At 56.5% G+C, this 21,167-nt stretch overlaps 9 protein-coding genes and 1 non-coding gene across 10 annotated transcripts; 3 read left to right on the top strand and 7 right to left on the bottom strand.

The window, feature by feature from the left end:
• Positions 1–1,600: 1,600 nt before the first annotated feature.
• Positions 1,601–2,309, bottom strand: SCHCODRAFT_02065841 (uncharacterized protein). The gene is made up of 2 exons (XM_050341667.1): positions 1,852–2,309; positions 1,601–1,790 (listed from the first exon to the last, which is right to left on the bottom strand). Exons 1-2 carry the CDS (start codon positions 2,187–2,189, stop codon positions 1,676–1,678), a joined length of 453 nt encoding a protein of 150 aa, XP_050198088.1. The 5' UTR covers positions 2,190–2,309; the 3' UTR covers positions 1,601–1,675.
• On the bottom strand, positions 2,276–3,813 carry SCHCODRAFT_01160013 (uncharacterized protein; the record flags this gene model as incomplete). Its single annotated transcript, XM_003027908.3, has 8 exons — positions 3,704–3,813; positions 3,551–3,651; positions 3,426–3,500; positions 3,241–3,349; positions 2,896–3,190; positions 2,763–2,838; positions 2,428–2,455; positions 2,276–2,376 (listed from the first exon to the last, which is right to left on the bottom strand). The coding sequence occupies exons 1-8, from the start codon at positions 3,720–3,722 to the stop codon at positions 2,276–2,278; spliced, it is 804 nt and encodes a 267-aa protein (XP_003027954.1). The 5' UTR covers positions 3,723–3,813.
• A 666-nt stretch (positions 3,814–4,479) lies between these two features.
• Positions 4,480–5,923, top strand: SCHCODRAFT_02638133 (uncharacterized protein). The gene is made up of 5 exons (XM_003028188.2): positions 4,480–4,502; positions 4,558–4,624; positions 4,675–4,767; positions 4,815–4,934; positions 4,989–5,923. Exons 2-5 carry the CDS (start codon positions 4,622–4,624, stop codon positions 5,766–5,768), a joined length of 996 nt encoding a protein of 331 aa, XP_003028234.1. The 5' UTR covers positions 4,480–4,502; positions 4,558–4,621; the 3' UTR covers positions 5,769–5,923.
• SCHCODRAFT_02638130 (mitochondrial 37S ribosomal protein RSM19) lies at positions 5,912–6,798 on the bottom strand. Its single transcript, XM_003027907.2, has 4 exons — positions 6,681–6,798; positions 6,414–6,516; positions 6,093–6,206; positions 5,912–6,039 (listed from the first exon to the last, which is right to left on the bottom strand). Exons 1-4 carry the CDS (start codon positions 6,727–6,729, stop codon positions 6,018–6,020), a joined length of 288 nt encoding a protein of 95 aa, XP_003027953.1. The 5' UTR covers positions 6,730–6,798; the 3' UTR covers positions 5,912–6,017.
• Positions 6,799–7,700: 902 nt separating this feature from the next.
• SCHCODRAFT_02065818 (uncharacterized protein) lies at positions 7,701–9,376 on the bottom strand. Its single transcript, XM_003027906.2, has 5 exons — positions 9,300–9,376; positions 8,469–9,098; positions 8,287–8,406; positions 8,022–8,234; positions 7,701–7,972 (listed from the first exon to the last, which is right to left on the bottom strand). Exons 1-5 carry the CDS (start codon positions 9,363–9,365, stop codon positions 7,952–7,954), a joined length of 1,050 nt encoding a protein of 349 aa, XP_003027952.1. The 5' UTR covers positions 9,366–9,376; the 3' UTR covers positions 7,701–7,951.
• Positions 9,377–12,226: 2,850 nt separating this feature from the next.
• On the top strand, positions 12,227–14,426 carry SCHCODRAFT_02638123 (uncharacterized protein). Its single transcript, XM_050346011.1, has 6 exons — positions 12,227–12,505; positions 12,562–12,768; positions 12,829–12,935; positions 12,989–13,145; positions 13,202–13,660; positions 13,861–14,426. Exons 1-6 carry the CDS (start codon positions 12,233–12,235, stop codon positions 14,023–14,025), a joined length of 1,368 nt encoding a protein of 455 aa, XP_050198087.1. The 5' UTR covers positions 12,227–12,232; the 3' UTR covers positions 14,026–14,426.
• Positions 14,427–14,584: 158 nt separating this feature from the next.
• Positions 14,585–14,669, bottom strand: SCHCODRAFT_t215. Its single transcript has one exon. It is a non-coding gene; the product is annotated as a tRNA-Thr (tRNA).
• Positions 14,670–14,800: 131 nt separating this feature from the next.
• SCHCODRAFT_02751937 (uncharacterized protein) lies at positions 14,801–16,805 on the bottom strand. Its single transcript, XM_050347255.1, has 2 exons — positions 16,456–16,805; positions 14,801–16,406 (listed from the first exon to the last, which is right to left on the bottom strand). Exons 1-2 carry the CDS (start codon positions 16,696–16,698, stop codon positions 15,078–15,080), a joined length of 1,572 nt encoding a protein of 523 aa, XP_050198086.1. The 5' UTR covers positions 16,699–16,805; the 3' UTR covers positions 14,801–15,077.
• A 394-nt stretch (positions 16,806–17,199) lies between these two features.
• Positions 17,200–19,127, top strand: SCHCODRAFT_01215992 (uncharacterized protein). Its single transcript, XM_003028187.2, has 5 exons — positions 17,200–17,312; positions 17,368–17,843; positions 17,892–18,137; positions 18,191–18,340; positions 18,419–19,127. The coding sequence occupies exons 2-5, from the start codon at positions 17,377–17,379 to the stop codon at positions 19,008–19,010; spliced, it is 1,455 nt and encodes a 484-aa protein (XP_003028233.2). The 5' UTR covers positions 17,200–17,312; positions 17,368–17,376; the 3' UTR covers positions 19,011–19,127.
• A 176-nt stretch (positions 19,128–19,303) lies between these two features.
• On the bottom strand, positions 19,304–20,938 carry SCHCODRAFT_02515603 (uncharacterized protein; the record flags this gene model as incomplete). Its single annotated transcript, XM_050343331.1, has 2 exons — positions 19,304–20,764; positions 20,816–20,938. 2 exons carry the CDS (start codon positions 20,936–20,938, stop codon positions 19,304–19,306), a joined length of 1,584 nt encoding a protein of 527 aa, XP_050198085.1.
• Between the last annotated feature and the right edge of the window lie 229 nt (positions 20,939–21,167).

Raw genomic sequence — 21,167 nt, 5'->3', positions numbered from 1 at the left:
GCTGGCGTCCTCCCCATATCATAGTGCTGCCCTGCGTGGATTGCTTGTACGATGGTGTGAAGCGGCAGTCTTGCAAGCTTTTCAACTTATCGTCTTATCCTTTGCCATTGGCCCTTTGTGATAAATTTGGCAATCTCGAGATTCGAAGTCGAGCGCTACGCACGGACGTCGTCGTGTCGTCTTCGTAGGTCGGATAGCTCAGCAGGGAGGGCATTAGCATTGGTGGCTGAGCTTGAGGGTGGAGGACGGAGTCGTGACGGACTTTCAGGCGGTTAGGAGCGGGGCCATGCACATGAGCCGCGCGACGAACCTTGCGCCGTCTGTTCTCTGCATGATCGGGTGGACTCGAGGGATCATTAATGCTCTTGCGTGGCATCTATACGGGGTATTACGAGTTAATATCGAGCGCCTTCGACATCTTTGGGCAATAGTGAGCGACAAGAGCGTGCAGATCACCGAAGTGGCGTACCAGGGCCACTCGCCTAAGAGCGCGTCGACATGTCCGTGAGGCGGTTGAATGTGAGGTGAGAGTCTTTGAAGAATTTCGCTGAACGATCTACCTTCGCAGGTGTCATCAAGTGGCACACCATTGAGGCGCCTGGTTACTGTGGCATTGAGCTACACATTGATGACACTTGCAAGACGTCGAAGCGGGTTGAAAAGACTGAATATCGAGATAATCTGGATACTGAGGTCAGCGACAGAAGAGCGCACTGCATTCGAGTGGCGTACCATTGGACTGCCCAGTCGTCGTGCCATTGGGCTAGTCCCGGTATACATTGACGACGCTTGCAGGCCGTCGTCATCATGGTCGGCGTCGGTGTCGGTAGTGTGTTGTTTTGAGGGGAGTCCTAGGTCCGAAGGGCGAGGATGAGGGTAAGAGGCAAGGGTGAGAATGCCCATCAATTCCAACATGCGCGGCTATATGTGGCGACTTTCCAACTCCGCTTTGCCATCAGATGCCATACGGGGACCAAGTCCCGGCGTATGCCGAATGGCTGCTAAACCTGATGATGGCCACCATGGCACGTCGTCCTTCAAATTACGCGTCGCTTCAAGGAATGCTCCATCTAGATATCAATGCGAACTGCGCGGCGTGACACTCTATACCTGGCGCTGGCCGAGCGTCTCTTTATCCTACATAAACATACCTATTCACGCTCATCATTCTGACATTCTCCTTGATATGACCAATGCCTCTTGAGAGACAATATCAAGATATTCCCTTTACAGTGAGCCTAGCGCCCCGCTCACGGGGCGCGTTTAAGTACGCTGACCGCAGCAAGCCGCAATGTCGCGCGCTTAGTACGATCGCGAGTAAAGTCCCGATTGACACCACACATAATTTCCATGGAAGACACTCAAATCCGCTCAGATTCAACATTCGCATTGCCAACAACGCCCACAACGCCAACTGCACAAAATTCAACCCGCATAATCAACACGGTACAAATCCCATCCCCAGCAGCATACATGCACACGAGAACGCATCTCCGGGCGCGCGAAACGACATCTGCAGACACTAAAGTCAGATACGAAGCCATTAGGCAGAGAAAGGAGGATCTTAGTCGTGAAGGCAGCGAAGATCACATCATCGCAGCGGATGCTGGACGAGTCGCCGAAGCGGCCGACTACAGACGAGCCACGCCCGCAGGACCTGGTCTCAGAGCGATTGTCAGCCCACAATCCGCGTTGCGGCAGCATACCGGGTTCGAAAAGGATAATAAGTCCGTAATCTGTCGGTAGACGTGACGGAAGATATGGAGAGCACGTCGGCGACATTCTCCCTTCTATAAAACCGGGTCGCCGTCAGAATCTGAACGATCATTGAACAGAGTCTCACGCACACACCTTTGATGAGTTCCGCACGAGTTATCCAGAACTTGTCTGCCGCAGCGAGTAGTTATCGAGATCGGAGTTGAAAAGGTATCGCACGTAGCAAGCTGATCGTTCTGCCCTTGATGCGGTGTCTTGGTCTTGCTATCCTTCGGTCGGGGTTCACTTCGTGGTGAGCGTATTTTTTGCGCTATTGGACGACAATGCGGCGCATTTGGATCGAGATTGAGGCGGTACACATTGCGGGTGGCTGCCCATTGCCTGCCGCTTGTCCTTCGACTGACTGACTTCACTCGAATGTCAGGTGCGCGTGTTGCTTCACGGCCTTCGTGCGAGAATACAAGCATTAGCATTGCGCCTTCATTGCGTCGCCGCGCCGAGTCCACCTTGTTGCGCCGCCGCGCGCGGGAAAGTTCGCCAACGGTGCCGAGGTGTTGTCTTACCAGCCATTCGGCGGGTCTTTGTCTTCGTCTTGGCCGTCGTCATCGTGTTGAGGTTGATGTAGAGCTTGGAGATGCCGTGGTGGTGTCTGGTCGGGAGCTAGAAGGGCGTCAGCGCGCGCGTCACTATAGGATAGCCGGGCGGACGCACTAGTAGTATTTTCCAGGGAAGAGCGAGCCTGCGAGTTGGTCTCGCGTTCGTCAATCAATTGTTGAACCGGATTGAGTAATTTTGATAAATTTCGCGTATGAGCATTGGCCTTGAGCCATCATTGCGCCGCGGCGCAGGGTTCGCCTCATTGCGACGCCGCGCTGGGTTCGCCTCTTTGCGACGCCGCGCCTGGTCCACATTGCGCTGCCAGCACGCTGGGTGTCTTCTACGTTGCTGGCGTCCTTCCGACTTTATTGCGCTGTTGCGCGGGAATTGCTTGTTCTCCGAGCTGTGGTCTTGAAGTCTCCTCGTCTTGCCATCTTGTTGTGTGTCACCATCGCCGTCTGGAAGGCGAAGCCGAGCATAATTATCGAAGACGAGCGGTGCGCGCGGACGGCGTCGCGTCGGAATCTGCAAGGGTGTTGTCAGATGGGTCAGCGTGCGTCTAAGGAAATCTGGCTGACGAACCTGCGAGACCTTGAATCAGCGAGCGTCGCAAACTGAAGCGCACGATGATGTAGAATCCTCGACGAAGCGATACTTTTAAGATAGCGTTCGGATCTGGATGTCGGTAGTTTTGCGGGACTTGAGGTTGACGCTCGTCGTTGCTTTCGCTCATTGATCCGCGGTGCGAACCTCGAAGGCTTGACGCTCATCCAGTCCTTGTGGGGTTCGTCCACTCTTCGTGGCTCATATGCCTCTGTACGGAAACAAATTGGCGTAGTGGCTGATGTTGGGGTAAGGGGGAATATGTCGGAGTAATCTGCGATGGCGGTCAATAGCGAGCCCGGGCGCGGGCACAAAAGGACACACCATTAACCCGCCCGATCTCCGCGTTATTCGGCGGACTCAGAATCATTGATGCTCTTGCATGACATCGGGTCGAACTTGTAAGAGAGCCGTAGGCGGGTATTGGTATCGTCTGGGCAAGAAGATGAGCGACAACAGTGCATGGCATGCGCCCATGACGCTCCGGTGGCCGCCTGAAAGCTACGAACAAGTCGAAGAGAGCGCATCGATGTGTCCTTGAGGCATCGTCTGGTGGACGTCTTCAGGAAATCTAACCGAAGTATCTGAACTTGCAAGTGAGCATCCTCAAGACGCGTAATCATCAGTGGCTCACCATTGAGGCGCCCTGGTCGATGTGGCATTGGGCTACCTCGGAAACAATCGAAGGCACTTGCAAGTCGTCAAGGAGTTTCAGCAAGTCACTCGATGTTGAAGCTAAAGTCTGCACGTCAGCAACATAAGAGTGCGCTACAGTTGAGTGGCGTACCATTGAACCGCCCGATCATGGTGGCCGCGCATTGGGCTAACTCCACATTGCATCGAGGGTCGTCATCGTCATTGTCTGTGTCGGCGTCGAGGGTGGTTCTTGAGGGGGAAGAGGACGATCTGGGCGGCAAAGGTGAGGGTAAGAGACGAGAGAGAATGCCCAACAGGCCCAACACGCGGCGCTATATGTGGCGACTTTGAAACTCCGCTCTGCCATCAAATACCATAAGGGGAACAAAGGCTCGGCATATGCCAGTATGGGCGCCTCGTAGTTGCCACAGGTCTACACCGTCGCGTCGTACACCACGTCTCGAGCTCTACCAATGCAAACTACCAAAGGCTTGTCATGTGTGCTGCCTCACAAATGAATTCCTGTGGTGGCCGGGCCGACGACCTATACAGATGCATCATTGCCTCTCCGAGTGGGTGCCATTCAGATATTCCCCATGTACTGAAGTATGGACAATGGGACGAGCTCGAACTGTTGAGAAAATGGTCCAATATCATAATTTCCCACGTATATGAGTTCCCGGTGAAGGGGCCTTGCTCATACGGACCTCTCACTGCCAGTTGTATTCCTGGCGACCCTTGTCCCTCCCTGCATTTCCCATCGTCGTCCGTGTTTCAGCACCGTACGGCAGCACTGAATAACAAGCACTGACCTTGACAGGCGCCGCAGCCGTTGCCCGCGATCATTCCTCAAACCGCGAGGAATGGTGATTAGCTTTCAGCGTTTTCCGTAATAATGAATGGTTATGGGCGCTCTCCTCACGACGCCGAACCTTTGGCGTCGCCATCGAGTAAGCTTTTGCGGTTTAACTGAACATTTAAATGAGAGCTGTGACGATCGTCGAGGGCGTCTGCTTCTCTCTCCCTCGTCGACGCTGCCTCACCGGAGGTCGCAGGGCACAGAGCGGCTATGGTGCGTTGACTGACTACCGTGCAACGTCGTAGTCCTGACAACCTCTGCAGCCTGCCAAGCAGTCGTCGAAGAAGGCGAAGACACGTGTGACGGCGCACAAGCGTTCCGCCGCACGGCCTCTGTGTCCACGTCCCCGCAAGAAGGTGAGAAAGAGGCCGTCGGTCAGTGACTCATCCTGACCATCCCGCAGCCCGCTCTCAGCTTGACAGACAGATCGGAAGCGAATTCCAGCAGCGAGGATGAACTCAATGCGTTCCGTGAGCATGACAGGGGTGTATCCTTGGACGAACTGAGTTCCCCTTCCCGCAAGGTGTGTTGAAACCATCTTCAAGCTTCGTATGGGAATCACCATTCATCCGTGCAGGATGCTACGAGACGGACCCCTCACTTCCGCCCGAGACCTGGCGCGCAAGCTTTCCAACCAAGGCAGCCGCCCTACTACCCTTCGCCACCGTGCACGCCACGTTCGCGCACACGAGCGCCAGGCAGCGACGACTGGTGGCCGCGTGCCTCGTCCGAAGACAGCAAGGACGGCACGTATATCCTAGCGTCCAGCGCACCTTCGTATGGTCCACAAAACGACCTCAAAACAGTCGCTATGGAAGCCGCCGATCAGGTCTCGCCTGAGGACGCCCAAAACCCCCCGGCGGACATCGATCAAGTCTCTCGCGAGGAAACGCGCACCTTTCTCGCAGCCTTCGGCATGCACGACTACGCGACCATGTTCCACGCCAAGGGCTTGCGCACCCGCGCGGACTACGTGACGTTCGCCCTCGACTGCCAGATGAATCCCGACATTGTGCATGGTTCCCTGGCAGGCATGTTTCCAACAATACCCGAGCGCAAGTGCCGCTCTTTCAGCTGGGTGCTCTGCCAGGAGGTTCGTGAGGAGCTAGCCCAGAGCGCGAGGGACGTGGAGAGAATATTGTGCGAAGCGACAGGGGACAGTAGCGATGCGGACGAGGAGAGGGGCGATGCAGACGAGAAGAGGGACGATGCGGACGAGGAGAGGGACGATGCGGACGAGGAGAGGGGCGATATGGACGCGGAGGATGGCGGCTCAGCCATGGATTCCGCCGATGAGGTGGCGGAGCTTCTTGGGAACCTTGTCGACGAGATGGAGGGGGATGATGAGGAGGGCTAGAGTTTTTGTGTCAAGGTAGTGTTGTATAGGCCACGCAAATTGTATATGCGGTCCTTACGACGCAGGTACCTTCGCATGCGGACTTTCTTGGTGGAGAGCTTGAGAACCTTGCAGCTTGATGGGCATGTCACACGGCCGTGAAGCGGGGCAGAGGCAGTCGTGTACGGCAATCTATGGGGACTACGACCAAAGGAGGGGCGGAAGACGGTAGCTAAGTAAAGGGCGCCGGTAGCATGTGAAGCATGTCGACTATAACCTGCCCTTGTTACCCCTGCTCAGGGTGATTAGCTCAAGGAAGCATTAAGCACGAAGATGACCACGCACTTCCAGTTGAACCTCTTCTTCGTGTGCGCGAACTCGCCGAGCTTGTGGCCGACCATGTCCTGGGTGACCATGACGGGGACGTAGTCCCGGCCGTTGTGGACCATGAAGCGGATGCTGTTGTGCCAATCAGCATATGTGGCGCATGTCAGGCTGATGAGGGAAAGTGGGGGATGCAAGGCCGGCGCGTATCCAAGCCTTCGCAGGTGGGATGAGGAAGGGGTGTCTGCGGCGTCGATCGGCACATTGGGAGCGTGATGTCCAGTCGGACCGGCGAACGCTGGATGTGCTATGCATGGCAGAGCACTGGAGAAAGGGACTCACCCAATGAAGTTCGGCAATATTGTGCACGACCGCGCCTGCGTCTTGATCGGTACGTGGTCCTCGAGGGCCTGCCGCAAGTTGGGGAACGCGACGAAGTATGGGCCTGTGAGAGAAGCGTCAGTTCCGCTTCCTTGTGCGTGCCGCATAATTTCGGGCGCGAGAGGTTCTGTGATTCATGCTAGGGGCCGACGCGCTGTCGCAGTATCCGCCCCGCTGAGCTTCGTCCTCTTCCCTAGCAAAGCAGCGACCTTGAGCAGGGTCACGCACCCTTCCAGGCTGACCTGCTCGACTTGAGCAACACTGACGTCGGCCGCATGATGGTAGGAAGACAGGGACCGGGGGAACTGCGAAGGCGGCGGGAACGATTCAACGAAAACAATGGCAGGGTCCGTTCCGAGGCGCCGAGGCAACGCCACACGACGCCACCGGAGGAAGCGGTAAGTCACATGTCCTTGTTTGCATGCGCCCACAACTCTGAACCTAGCGTTCAGTTGCCTCTGCACTGCGGTTCCCTAAGGGCAGTAGACTGTATGAAACAGTAGTTCTGTGAAGGTGAATTATATCTCATGAAGCGCGTAAGGTCGTATCGAACAAGTTAATTACATTTCGTTATTCTACGACGCCGCGATACCCTGTCAATGAAGTCCCGAGATGAATATGTAGGCGGTCGTATGACAGCTAGCAAGACGTGCATGCACAAGGAGAATATGTCAGTGACTAATAGATGGGTCGACGGCTTCTGTAAAGCGTCATCGAGGCCAGGGCAAGGGTGAACAGCTGTGAATGAGTGTGAAGACAGATCGGCAACAAGATCTGAGAGCGAGTTGAGCATCACATCGAGCGGAGGTACAAGAAAAACTCACCATCAGTCGAAACGGGCAGTGTCCAAGCCTATAGCACAAGAGGAGGATATATATCATCATAAGGGGCGGGATCGACCTGCCACGCATAGAGATGGTCAGCCAGCAGACGTCGGCAAGCACGCCGTATGATATCCAGGCAAGCCACAGAAGGGGCGGGGATCGACGCGCCAACATAGGCGTGGATCAACTCTCGCCGCGCGAAGGGCAAAACATGGGCTATCATTCGAGCGACATTGGCATAATCTGCTAGGAGGGGCCTGCCTCGTGCGTAGGTACTGAGAGGCCCGGCCTCGGTCGTAAGTGCTGGGAGGCCCGGCCTCGGTCGTAAGAGCTGGGAGGCCTGGCCTCGGTAAGCGCTGGAGGCACGGCCTCGGGTGTACGAGCGAACCGGCCTGCAGTGCTGCAAAGACGACCGGCGCTCGCGGATGCTGGGGTAATTGTGTAAGGTCCGAGATGTTCCTACGTAGAAGTTGTGCGATAGTGCGAAGGCGTGCGTAGGCTACTTTGAGGGATGGCGGCGCGGGCGGTACGTGACGAGGTCGTGAGGTGCGGACAATGGAGTAGGTAGGCGGACGGTGTACTTGAATGTGAGTGACGCTAACGCTGTAGGTGACGTTGATGGTAGGAAGACGGGATGAGAATCGAGTTGGTGTTCAGGTCAATCGCGGACGGCGTTTAATCCAGTCGCGCGTAGCGCTAGCGACCCCATCAGCGCCACGCCATCAATGGTCACCGAATCACTCACCATCCGCCTCCCCAGAAGTCCATTGCAGCTCACGACGCGCTTCCACCACGGACGGCGTGGAGATGGCGATACCTCGTCTCCGGTCGTCGATGTCGGTGACGAGCTGCGCGAAGTGGCGGAAGAGTCGTCCTCGCTGTCGGAGGTGAAGGGGTCGGTAGAGGTCGGTGAGGTGAGTTCGGTGGTCGAGGAATCGGCATTGGATTCGGAGTTATCCTAGGGGAAGTTGTAAGCACTTGGAACAACTGGGTGAAAGAAGTGGACGCACCTCCTCGTCCTCTTCCTCTCGACCCATCAACGGCACCACATCTTCGTCCTCGTCCTCGAGGTGCGTCTTGATGCCCCAGCGGTGGATCTTCTCGTGGATCTCGTTGAAGTGCGCAGAGGCCTGTCAGTCAACGAGGCACGTTAGCTATCACGCCGACGAAGTTATGCACTTGCGAAACGTACCATAGACGCCTTCCTCTCCCTCTTCGCACCGACGCAGGACGTGCTGATGTTGCGGCGCGTGTACGACGGCACACTGAGCTTGCTAGACGACGCACTCGGCTTCGCCGAGGGTGCAGTCGGCTTCCTGAAGGTATATGACGCCGAGGTGGCCCGGCGCGCGTTGGGCGGGCGCCGCGCGACGTGCCCGTGGAAGATGGAGTGCAGGGAGGCGTCGTCGGTTGCGCGCTCTTCATGCCACTTGGCGTGCGCGTCGAGTACGGCCGACCGGTCCTCGTCCGCCGCGTCCTTCAGCCATAGGTTGGTGTCCGATGCAGCAGCGCTGGATTGTCCACCCCACTTGCTCGTGACGCCGAACGTGGACATGCCATCGTAGGTCGCGCGCCCGCGGGACATGTTGGGCCGGCGCGGCGGGAGAAGGGAGGAGCGGTCGTCGTGCTGGTCATCGTCATGCGCGGGCTCCATGCCGGCCTTCTCGTTCAGGTCGTCCACCGCGGTGAAGTACGAGTCGTCGTCGCGGGACGCGTCGGTCCAGGATTGCATCGCCATAGCGTGTGCCTTGAGCATGATCGAGTGCAGCGTGAGGTATGCGGTCGCTTCGCGGAGGCCGGGTTCGGCGGTGATGGGGTGGGACTGAGGTGGTGGGGGCGGGGCGTTAAGTAAGGTGGTCGTGACGCGCAGCGTACGAGGTCGAGGTCGTGAAAGAAGCGACGGCAAGCCGAACGTTGAGGTTAAAGTGGAAGTTGAGGATGAGAGTGGAAGAAGAGGTGAAGGTGAAGTAGAAGAGGTAAATCAGCCCGCGTACGCCGGCCCGACATATGAAGGATGACGTACCGGGAGGAAGACGTGCGCAGGAAGCTCGAAGTGCGCAGGGTCGTCGAAGGGATTGTCCTCGCGCATGGGTTTCGCGGTGCCGAAAGGACGTAAACCTATTGGAGCGCTGGAGTGTACGCGATCTTGACGCGCTAATCGGCCTGGCCCGCGTCAGCAAGTGCGCGAAGAAGTCAGAAGGATGCGTACCGGAAGCAGCTAGACGACGCGCTACTCGAAGAGAGGGCCTTGGAGAGGTAAGCAGAGGCGCGCTCTGTGATACGGGGATCGAGGAGCGCGCCAGTAGGGCGTATATATGGCAGGCCGAAAACGCCCCATCGAGGCGTGTCTGGCGCGTCGTGAGAGTGACAGTGGGCTCACGGCGAGAGCGTGATGATTGCAGGGTTGGGCATCATCGACCCGCTTCCCCCTCACGGCACCCCGGAGTCGTTCGACTTGATTTGCGGAACGTGGGCGCATCTGAACATGCGCCATTCTGGGGTCTAGGCGAGGCGCGTACTTCTAGATGCGGTTTGAAGGGCATTCAAGCATCTGTCAAGGGTATATGGACACACTGCGGCCACCCAGGTAACCAGTTTGAGGATTAGCTTGTCCGAAGCAAGTCTGAACAGAGTCTGAAGGGCTCTCGGACGAGAGCTTGACGAGAGCCTCAATGGACAGTCTACTGCGGGGATCCGTGGGTCAAAGTGTCTTGAATAATTGCGTCTCGAGACGACCTTAGATTTGCGACCCAAGTTTCGCAGGAAAGTGCACAGATAAGGCTTTGTTTCCTCGACATGAAAGCATGACGGGCAGAGGCAACATTAGCCATGATCAATTCTAAAAAATCGCGAAATTCCCAAAAGGGAAGGGTGGGTGCCGCGACGCACCTTCGGGCCCATGTCGTCTGCGCGAGGGCTCCTAAAATTCTGGAAAGTACATGAGAATTGTCTGTAAATCGTCTTACACCGCTGTGCAAGTCGTTGAGCCCCCAGCGTGAATGCGCGCGTCGGAATTCAGCTCGAAGTAGTCGGGCGGACGCATAGCCATGATCAATTCTAAAAAATCGCGAAATTCCCAAAAGGGAAGGGTGGGTGCCGCGACGCACCTTCGGGCCCATGTCGTCTGCGCGAGGGCTCCTAAAATTCTGGAAAGTACATGAGAATTGTCTGTAAATCGTCTTACACCGCTGTGCAAGTCGTTGAGCCCCCAGCGTGAATGCGCGCGTCGGAATTCAGCTCGAAGTAGTCGGGCGGACGCATGGCTCGCCCAAAATGGCAACAGCCATCTCCGAGCGCCATCCTTGCCCTCCGCTTGCATGCTAGGGGCCTCTGCCACCTCTGAAATCTTCAGGGAAGTCAAGAACAAACCGAAATCGTCTACTCTGAGCTGCTTCAGAGCTCTTGTGTGTGAGAACCCTTCAAGACTTCGAATCCCTGCTCAGACCGTCATTACTGCTATAGCGTAGTTTGAAGAGCTTCTGAAATAGACTACGAGGCTCTAGTACCTTGCCACCTGCACAAAGCATCAGATTACATGGTTTGAAGGCAGACCGGCGCCTTTATATGCCTCATTGCTGTGGATACACCGCTCGGAAGCATGACCTGGATCAATGACGACTTTTGCCTGTGTCCATACGCTTCTGCCAGGCTTGAAGCCGTATTGTGGTCCGTAAATACATTTGCTTGACTTCCCTAAGATTTTAGAGGTGGAAGACGCCCCCAGCATGCAAGCGAAGGGCAAGGATGGCGCTCGGAGATGGCTGTTGCCATTTTGGGCGAGCCATGCGTCCGCCCGACTACTTCGAGCTGAATTCCGACGCGCGCATCCACGCTGGAGCCTCAACAACTTGCACAGCGGTGTAAGACAATTTACAGACAGTTCTCATGTACTTTCCAGAATTTTAGGAGCCCTCGCGCAGACGACATGGGTTCGAAGGTGCGTCGCGGCACCCGCCCTTCCCTTTTGGGAATTTCGCGATTTTTTAGAATTGATCATGGCTAATGGCAGGTAACCTGCGCCGCCCACGACCCTCCCCAAGTTGGATGTGTTCGCGTGTGCGTGTACCCTCAGAGAGACTTTCAGGCCAGGGAAATGTACAATGACTCTCATCAATGCACCCACGGCCGTACCACAAGATGTCTCCGAGCCCGGAAACGACTTTACAGCGACTTTAGTGGTAGTTGGCATGTAACACGCTCAGACCAGTTTTACGGACCGCTCTCGTTGCTCTTGTAGGTGAAGAACCATGACTACTGATATGACTTGTTTATGTTGACCTTAAATTTCCGCTGTAGTCGTCACAAGGCTCTCCTGCACGTAGGCATACATGTTCAGCACACCCCGCGCCTTGCACGAGCCTCGGCAGCATTCAAAATACTCGACAAATGAGAGCATGTATTTAGACAGTTTATCGAGTGCTTGCAGTGGTAGCAGAAGGCCGTAGTAGTACAGAACCCGCCAAGGAATCGGGGCCACAATGTTTACAGGCGCATGTCACACTTCATCGAGGTCTTCGAGCCCAGAGACTTCCGCCTGAGGCTCAGGATGACATCTGTCGTTTTTACAGAACATTACCGGACTGCCCCGAGGACTTGAGGTGACGGGAAGGACGACGTTTGCGCGGGGGAAGGGCCGACTTCCGTTTCGGGAATTTCGCGGCATTTCCGGATTTTTGGAATTGATCATGGCTATTGCCATCGTTCGCTTGGACGTCCGAATCCGGCAGTCGGCTTCCGCCGCAACTTGCGCTTGCGCTTGACCTCCACGTCGGCGACGCTGGGCACGACGACGAGCACACTATGCAGTCCTACCTCTCGCCACTATCTCCGATGTCGGCGATGGCTCAATCGCCACCGTCCATGCTCTACCCCGGCTCCTCGTCCATCGGCGGCATCGACCCCATCCGCGGCGGCATGAGCCCTCTCGGTACTGGTTTGGGCCCTCTCGGCGGCGGCATGAATGCTCTCGGCAACGGAATGGACCCCCTGCGCGGATCGGTTGACCCAATGCGGGCGTCGATGAGCTCGTCGATGGATCCCATGCGCGGTGGGATCAACTCCATCGACCCTGTCCGCGCCAGCGTCGGTCATCTCCTGCAGCGGGCGTACGCACTGCCATGTTCGACGGCCGCGCAGGCCTTTGCGCATATCGTCCAGCCGATCGCACGCTTCCAGCTCGCGCTCGACGTTCTCTTGCCCTTGCTCGAGCAGCAGGATCCACCAGCGGAGGTACGCGATGGCTCGACTGCATATATGCGCATACACCGAGCTGATACCGACCCCAGCCTGCCCAACGCATCCTGGTCTCCTTCATCCTCTACTCCCTCTACGCCCCGCACCCAATCACGATCAACCCCTTCAAGTCCGCACTCTTCGCCACCTTCGCCAAGGAGCGTGATGCCGCGGTCGCAGTGTCCAACTCCGGCGGCGTCTCTCCCAACGAGCAGCTGGTGTGGGTGCTCTGGAAGATCTTGAAAGGAGACGGAAACGATGTGCGTGGACTGCATCGATTATATGCGCGGGAATAATGCTGATATGAGTATGCCGCACAGATCGGACCCTACTCCCCTGCGACGCTCGCGCGTTCGCCCTTGCCTGCCCAGCTTAGATCAAGTAACCTTATTCTCGACGAGAAACTGTACATCAATGTGTATGATATGTGCGTATCGCCGGGCCATGTACAAGATATTCGACGTTGATTACTTCCTGCAGAGACGATTCTATTTATTCGAATGCACCCGCGCAGTCAGCCGCCCGGGAGGACGAGCCACGCAATACTGCCGATGCCGCCAACGACGCTGCGCTCGCCCATGCGATGCAGCTATTCGTCGCTGCGCGCGAGAGGGTGTTGACACTCTCGGAACAACGGGTACGTATCGTGCGACGCCTGTCTACTTCAATTTCCACTAACGTGCTCCTTTGCAGCAAATCCTCCCCCAGATACCCGCCCTCGCCGCCTCTGGCATCGTCACCACCCCCGATCTCCCGCCCCTCGTGCAGTACAACCCCGTCGTCGCGCACCCGCTGCTCGTCACCCTCCTCACGAACAGCGACAGCCCGATACCCTCGCCCGTGCTGGACGTGCTGCCCACGCTGGCGCCAAGGCTGCAGACGCTGGATCTGATGGGGAGGTTGTTGAGGGATACGACGCCGACGGCGATTGAGCGGGATGCGGTGGGGCAGGATGTGTCGTCGTCGCCGACGAGTAGTACTCTGGCGCGCGCGAGGAGTCCGAGCGGGGAGGATGGGCAGAGGAAGCTGACGGTCGGCGAGCTTGTGCGGGTGGAGGTGCTGGACCGGTTCGTGCATGAGGCGATCGAATATCTAGATGCGGTCGAAAGGGAGGCGACGGGAGATGATCGGCACGCACAGGGCGTGGTGCATGTGAGTAATTTTCGGTTTGCATGCACCAATGCGCTGCCGTTCCTTCGCCTGCTCAAATCATTCTTTGTGCGCCACGCCCCCCCTTCTCTCTATGTCTCGCGAGTCTATCGCTCACTTCATGCGCGACCTCGCCGCCGGTTCTACACACGAACTTGCCGTCAATTCTACCCACGAAGCGATCGCTGACCATAGTTCCCCAGCTCTGCCGCTTCTACCACTCGCTCATCAAGCTCGGCATCGTCGACCCCGCGGACGAGGTCGGCTCGGCGGAGATGATGCACTTCAGCCTGCGGAACGCGCGGTACGAGGAGGCGAATGCGGTGTATCGCGTGCTTGCGATGGGCGGGCGAGGGGAGGGGATTTGAGGTGTGAGCGGCCATCGTGAGGTGTGGTTTGCCATCGCGAGGTGTGGGTGGTCATCGCGAGGTGAGGGTGGCCATCGTGGGGTGTAGGTGGCCGTCGTTGGAACTGCTTTTATTCGACTGCGTGGTTCTCGTGGTGCCTGGCTCTGTGCGCTCCTGCTTTTCGTTGGGATCGGATTTGCTCGCTGCGCTTGGACAAGAACTAATTCATGTTACGACCCGAGCTTGAGTACTTATGCCCTGAGATGCTGTAAGACATAATCCTCGTCCGCCTTGCCGTATCTCGCTGTTTGCCTTCGTTGACCAACGGGTCCGAGTTTAGGATATGTGCCGTGCACGACTTACTATGTTACTTTATGTGTTTATGCTATGCACGTTTGGATGCGCGCTTTCGTGCCACTTTCGTGAGGCGACTGGGAATTGAGATGAGAGGCGAGGATTGATATATTGATAACTTAGCTCTTCTGACAAGTGGTGGAAAAGGACGGCATCTCGACTCAACGTATCGTATATGTACGTCGTTGCTTGCACACTAAGGAAAAAAGAGTATGCAGCATTGCACTTCCCCGCAGCCGACTTGAACGACTGACCTCTTCATGATACGCTTTCGGTACTAGTGAAGCGCTCTACCACTGAGCTAGCAGGGATTGTTATTGAATAGCTGCTGAGGCTGTCTGTTCGTCCAAACTCAGCTAGCATCTGACGGCGCATGTCGATCGACGTAGCGGAGAAAATGGTCTTGCAGACGGCGGCGCTGGTGGCGCACGCGCAATGTCTCAGACGCTCTTATGAATTAGCCTCGGCAACTCCAGGAAGGGATTTGCAGACACTGTCCTATCTGCATATGCACGCCATCTCATATCCTAGAGATGCTGCGCATGTAAGGAAGGAGAGGATGCACAGACTCCTAGGCAACATTAGTTGTATACATGCCGCTCCACCAAAGCCCCGATCAAGCGCGCGCCAGGCTCTTCATCGTCACGTACACTCCTTCGTACGCTGTGATCACTATAATGAGTCATTGAACAGTGACACTGGGTACTTCTCTGACAGGTCTATATTTCGACCTCAGACTCAACCTCTCTCCACCTCGACACACGAGCGACTTCCTGTAGATAGTCTTCACCGCCGTATTCCTGGGCTCGCGTGTTGGTGTACCATACGAGATGTAGAAGAGTGGGGAAGACGAAGGAAAAAAGGTTGACGACCGCGGGAGCGTCGGAAATCCGCGAGTAGCCCACGTTCAGCCAGGAGAGCGGGTGCTGATGGACGTTCGCGAGCCAACTTTGGGCTAGCAGATCGAGTGAGACATCATCGAGCCCGCTCGTACTAGCATCGAAGTCGAGGCTGAGCCTCTGCAAGCACGGGCACAGCCACGCGACGTCGACGAGAGCGCGGGCGGTGAGATATTGAGGGCGTCGAGAATGATGATTTGATTCTGTCCTCAGGTGCAGGCTCTCCATGAGGGGCCATGCTTCCGCCAGACACTGGAGGTCATCGTCGGTGAGGACGTATGACCTCGGGCAGATGAAGGACAATTCGATGAGGTTCGAGAAGGAGGCGAGGGGCTGCATGGTAGCAAAGTCCAGCGCTCCAGGCCAAGGGAGGTATTCGTCTGCGAACTCCAAGCTCAGGGACTGGCCCTTGTCGTAGAGCCTAAGGCGCTTCAGACTGGGATGGTGGCAGCTGTGCGCTATGGCTGCGATGAGAGCGGGCCATTCGGCCTGGCTCCCTTCGTCCCATCTGAGACAGAGTTCGTTGAGCTTCATGCTTTGTGGAAGCAAGGCGCGCAGGAGGGCTATGCTATACTCTATACGCTCCTGATTTATTGTAAGCGATTGCAGGGCAGTGAAAGCGGGGGACGGGATGGATGGGACGGATGCTGAGTCGCCATAGCAGTATCCGAAAGCTAGTTTCATTAGCCGAGGAAGTGACGCGAGGTATGGGAGATCGTCAGCATTCACGTGTGGTACACGGAATACTGTGAGGTTATCCCAGCGACGCGTGAGACTGGATGCTATACCAAGCCCTCCCACTTTCTCGTCTCCAGTACGTTTAGGCCATAGAGCGAACTCTTGAATTTCGGGACAGGACTCGTGCAGATGAGGAACCATCAACATAGCCTCGTCCGTTGCAGGTAAATGGAGTTCAAGGCAAAGAAGCCCGGGAGCCAATAGCATCGACCTCAGATGGACGGGCGCGGCCTCAGAGGGTTTCCATAGCAGGAAGCGCAAGTTGGGAAGGAGCGGTTGAGGACAGACGTCGCGTAGAGCGATCAGGCAGGACCGATCTATCCGAAGGTTTAATGTAGACAGTCGGCGTATCAGTGCCGTGTAGAATGTGAAGCGCTCGATATCGTGGAGTGTGATCTGACGGACAACAACCTTTTGGTCATGAGAAAACTATCAGAATTTGATGATTTGACGTGCTCACGAAATCCTGCGCTTTGTTTCCATCCTTGTAAACGTCCGGTGGAAGACTTCGCAGCAACGACGTGAGAGGCTGGTCCTGCCATAGGGTAGCCAATGCCGCGTCGTAGAAGCTTCTTTGACATAGGGTCAAGCTCTTTAGAGTCTTTCTGTTGCGACTGCGCTCGCGATAGTGACATCGATCGGATAGAGTAAAGCAGTCGCATATGAGGGCGAAGATCTCGGGGACGGATAGACAAGGATGCATCTGGAACACGTCAATGAACCGGTTGAGTCAGCACGAAAAGACCATGTAGAATGGTGAGTACTGCTTAAGGATTGCCCTTGGCAGAGTCGAAACTTGGTGGATCGATGCGGCGGAAAGAGCAATCACGAAGCGCCCGTACCACAAACGGACGCGGCTGTTGCCGAACAGTTCGGCGGCTGCCGACTTTGTATTCCGATCCTTGTCCTGAACACCCATGTCGATTTGTGGGAATGAGCCTCGTATCGCGTAACGCGGCGCCTCATAAGATTGATATGTTTGATTGAAGTGCCAAATGCATTCGGTGCTTTTCCATGGTCAAGAAGCAGGTATAAGCCCAGATGCACGCGCACTGACCGCCAGCATTGACCCTTGCTATCGCTGTGCTTATTGTGACGGTGACTGCGGGCTAGTCTCATGTAAGCATCAGACGAGGACCCCATTGATTGAGCGCTGTATCGGCGCTTAACCTGCAGTGCATGACCTGCGGGTGGAGGAGGCGTGGCAAGTGCCAGGATCCTCGTTCTTGCCACCATCTCCTCCTGCTGCACTGTTCGTTTTCAGCTTCCTCGAGTCGCTCTTCGCCCTGGAGAGACCAATTGAAGAGCTTACCGGAGGTACGCAAGACAAATGTCTACTTGTATCTCTCGCCATCTGATAGGCGCCCACCAGTTATATACGATGTCGAACCCCAACTATCCGTACATGTACCTTTCGCCCTCGCATCCACCACCCTACCCTCCTATCTACCAGTCGATGGCCAGCATCCCTCTCACACGGATTGGATACAAGACGCACGCACCGAAGAGGAGCATCGACACCGATGCGGAAGAGCATAACGCGGCAAAGAGGCAGAAGAAGGTCGACGAGCAGCAGGAGCGAAGCACGGAGGAGTCAACAACGAATGCAGTGGAGCCACCCACACGTCCGCCTGTACTCACGCAACCCCGTGAAGCTACAGTGCCCCTGATCGACCGACTCGCATTTGGGGGCATCGACGGGGCGGCGCGTGTTTTTGGAGACCAGCAGCTCGCCTTCGAATTTCAGGCCGAGATGCTCGAGACGACGCTGCAGAATGACGGTATGGACTCTATCAGCGCGGCGAGATGGGCGTGGCAGCGACTTGTCGAGCGGCGCTCGGACCTCGGGTGCGTGCAGGTATGCAATGTGTTGGACGTAAGCTGACTTCATCCTAGTACGGTATCCATCCCGAGGGAGGAATCATCGCCACCTGCAACGACACCTGCGGGAACGGATGGCGGACCCTCTACACAGCGCGGTGACGTCGCGCACGATACCATTCGGAAAACCGGCGTGAACGCTGCGAGTGCCCCAAGCGCGCCGTCTTACCCACCATCGTCGTCCTCGACACCGACGTCCGCGAATCAAGAAGCACCTGCAGTTGGCCCTCTGCACGCGACGGAAGCTCCAATGTACCGCCAGTATGCCTACCAGTTCTCTTATGTCTTCTACATCGACGCTCATGAACTTTCAGTACGAACTCGTCCTCGCTCGCTGGGCTTGATGGCGGCCCTGAGCTTCTGGATCCATTTAGTGCATATGGCAGCGATGCACCGAGCGCGCCTTCCTTTAGCTATCGTAGGCCTCCAGCAGCAAGGGCACAGTATCCAGCGCACTTGCGCGCGTGCGTGCAACAATATAGGTACGATTCCGACCAAAAACACGAAGCCATCGTGCTGTCCATTGAACATTCATCCCTCAGAGAAGCGCAGTGCAAATGCCAAGGCTGCTTCGACCCGATCAAGTCGTCCGAGAGCGTCAACGGAGGCTGCAAACACCACTACTGCACCGACTGCATTGGGCGCCTCGTCCGCGCCACACTTACCGACGAATCACTCCTCCCACTGCGCTGCTGCAACAAGCCCTTCAACTCGGAGGAAGTTGAGGCCAAGCTCCCTCCCGACCTCCTCGAGCAGTATAGGGCAAAGCGCTGGGAGTACGCGGTCCCTGCCAATGTCCGGGTGTACTGTGCGAAAGCGGGGTGCTCTGCGTTCCTCGGCGAGAGCGAGGCACCATTTTGGCGACCGGCGGCGCCTACCGAGATAACGTGCGTGGCGTGCGGCACGACGACGTGCGTGCGTTGCAGGCAGGTCTGGCATGCGGGGCGCGACTGCGTGCAGGAGTCGACGGCGCAGTTCGACGCGCTGGTGAAGGCGAGGAATTGGAAGCGCTGCCCGTGGTGCGGGTCGACTGTCGAGCGGACGGAGGGGTGCTCGCAGATGACGTGCCGGTGCGGGAAGGAGTTTTGTTATCGCTGTGGCAAGAAATTCGGCGTGAGGCATAAGTGTAAGTAGGGCCCTCGTAAAGAAACGATATGAAGGTGAACAGCCGTATACCGTAGCTAGTAGCCAATGGACATGTGTACTTTATAGGTAGATACGACAGAATGTATTTCGTTGCAACTCTGAAAACAGCACCCACGGAAGATTGTGAACCGGGGCACCCTCTGGAAATCCGGCGCTGAGTATCGGCGTTAATGCCACAATGCTCGTGTTACCCTATCCAGGCCATGTTCAGTATGGTGAATGGAATATAATCGGGATGAACGTCGAGACGTACCCAATCATATCGTGCCTGCGGCTCACACTCAGACATCCGAGTAATCCGTATCGTATTCCTCATCATGCAAAGGCGGGTTGCTGGTTTCCTGGTCCGTTATCACGCCCTCGGTCGACCCTTCGACGCTACGAAGACGGACGTCGCGCTCGACCTGCGCGCGGACAAAGCGGAGCATGGGAAGCATACGGTCCACCTGCGCCCATTTCCTCTTCCGCTCCCGCCGTGTGTGTACCAGGTCTGGATCCGGCCCCCTCATATCCTCCCGGTCTGGCATGTATCCCTCACTCGAGACGCATGCGAGCCTGGGGAAGATGGCGGAGAGGAGCGCAGCGGTGACGCGCGCGCTGGTTATCGCTGAGTAGCGCACGTCAAGCCAGGTGAGGGCCCGCTGGCAGACGCCGCGCGTCTCGTGTTCCTCGTACGTGTAGTCATCCGCGTGGAAATCCATGGCGAGGAAGTGCAGACGAGGGCAGTGTCGAGCGAGAGGGATTAGAGCGTAGATCGATGCCTCGTGTCGATGGCTCTCGTCTTCTTCCAGCAGTTCCAAGTGCTGGAGGTCGGGGAACGCCTGAGCGAGTGAGTCGAAGTGCTCGTCTTCGAACACAAACCCTCCCCATGATCGTAATACGAGATGGGTAAGGTTGCGGAATGTGAGCAGGTGCGACGCGACGTCGAATGAGAGGGCCGTCAGGTACCAGTCTGGGACGTCTGGCTCGGGGTCCTCGGTGTATTTTCCGTACCCCTTGATAGTCAGCCTTTGCAGCGTGTCCGGATCGCAAGTGCGTGCTATCGACAGTAAGAGGGCCTTCCAATGACACGCCTTCTTGATCTCCTTGCATTTGACTTTCAGGGACTCGAGTCGCAGTGCCAGCTGGAGAGATTCGAAGAAACTGGTAGCCAGGTGCATCGCTTGCGGCTCAAGCTCGAGTGTGCGCAAAGACACGAAGGCTGGCTGCGCAATGAGCATCCCGCACTTGGGAAAGTCTTCGGGAAGACCTCTGATACGAAGGCTCGCGAGCCGTGAACAGGAGGCGATGCATTGAATATCGCTTCCGTGCAGATAAGGCAGATCGAGAACTCGAAGCTCATTCCATCTGCTCGTAGCGTCCGAAGGGGAATAGAAGAGAGTAAAGACGGGTGCAAAGTCGTCATGACCGTGGAATTCAAAGACCTGGATGCTGGGGCAGAGAGTTGGAAGTCGTGGCACGAGCGACGAGGCGAGAAGACGGCCAGCCTCAGGAGCACCGGCCATATAGAGACGAAGCGTTGTGATTCCAGGATGAAGGAACATGGTGATGAATGAGAGCGAGGAGGGACCAGGAACCCAGGAGAGGTGGCGAAGTTTCGGCAATAGAGGAGCGGGAAAACACAATTGCAGCGCTGCAAGACAGGTCTCGTCCGGCAGCCACGAGGTACCCAAATCCTGCACGAATCGGGCATAGTGCTTGAACCTCTCCAGATCGGCTGGCTGCACAATTCGGGCAAGTGCCTGACCATAAGTAAGGATATGACCGTTATGAACCTGTTTAATGACACTCACGAACTCCTGCTGGTCGACAAAGATGTCAGGCGGCAGAACACGTAGCAGCGGTTTGACATTATACAGCTTCCGCCACAAAGTAGCCGTTGCAGGACCACTGAAGCTTCGACATGTCAGCGACATATACATCAGGGTCCTGTTGTTCAGCCAGTGATCCCAGGTTATTTCCGCGAGGCAATCACATATTAAGGACAGGATTTCGGGTATAGCCAAGCAGTGGTGCATCGATGTAGCAGGTTGGCAGCAGTGTATAGCGTGTGAGGTCTAAGTATCGCAGGCAATGGCTCTGAGTGACTGTCGACTTTGGCTAGATTCTGGTCTGTGGTGGTTTGTGGCAAGAGAACAACACCGG

The sequence above is a fragment of the Schizophyllum commune genome (genome assembly GCF_000143185.2).
Source record: "Schizophyllum commune H4-8 unplaced genomic scaffold SCHCOscaffold_11, whole genome shotgun sequence".
In the NCBI taxonomy this organism is placed as follows: Eukaryota; Fungi; Basidiomycota; class Agaricomycetes; order Agaricales; family Schizophyllaceae; genus Schizophyllum; species Schizophyllum commune.
Note: the sequence above shows the minus strand (reverse complement) of the source record. Positions and strands in the feature narration are given on the sequence as shown.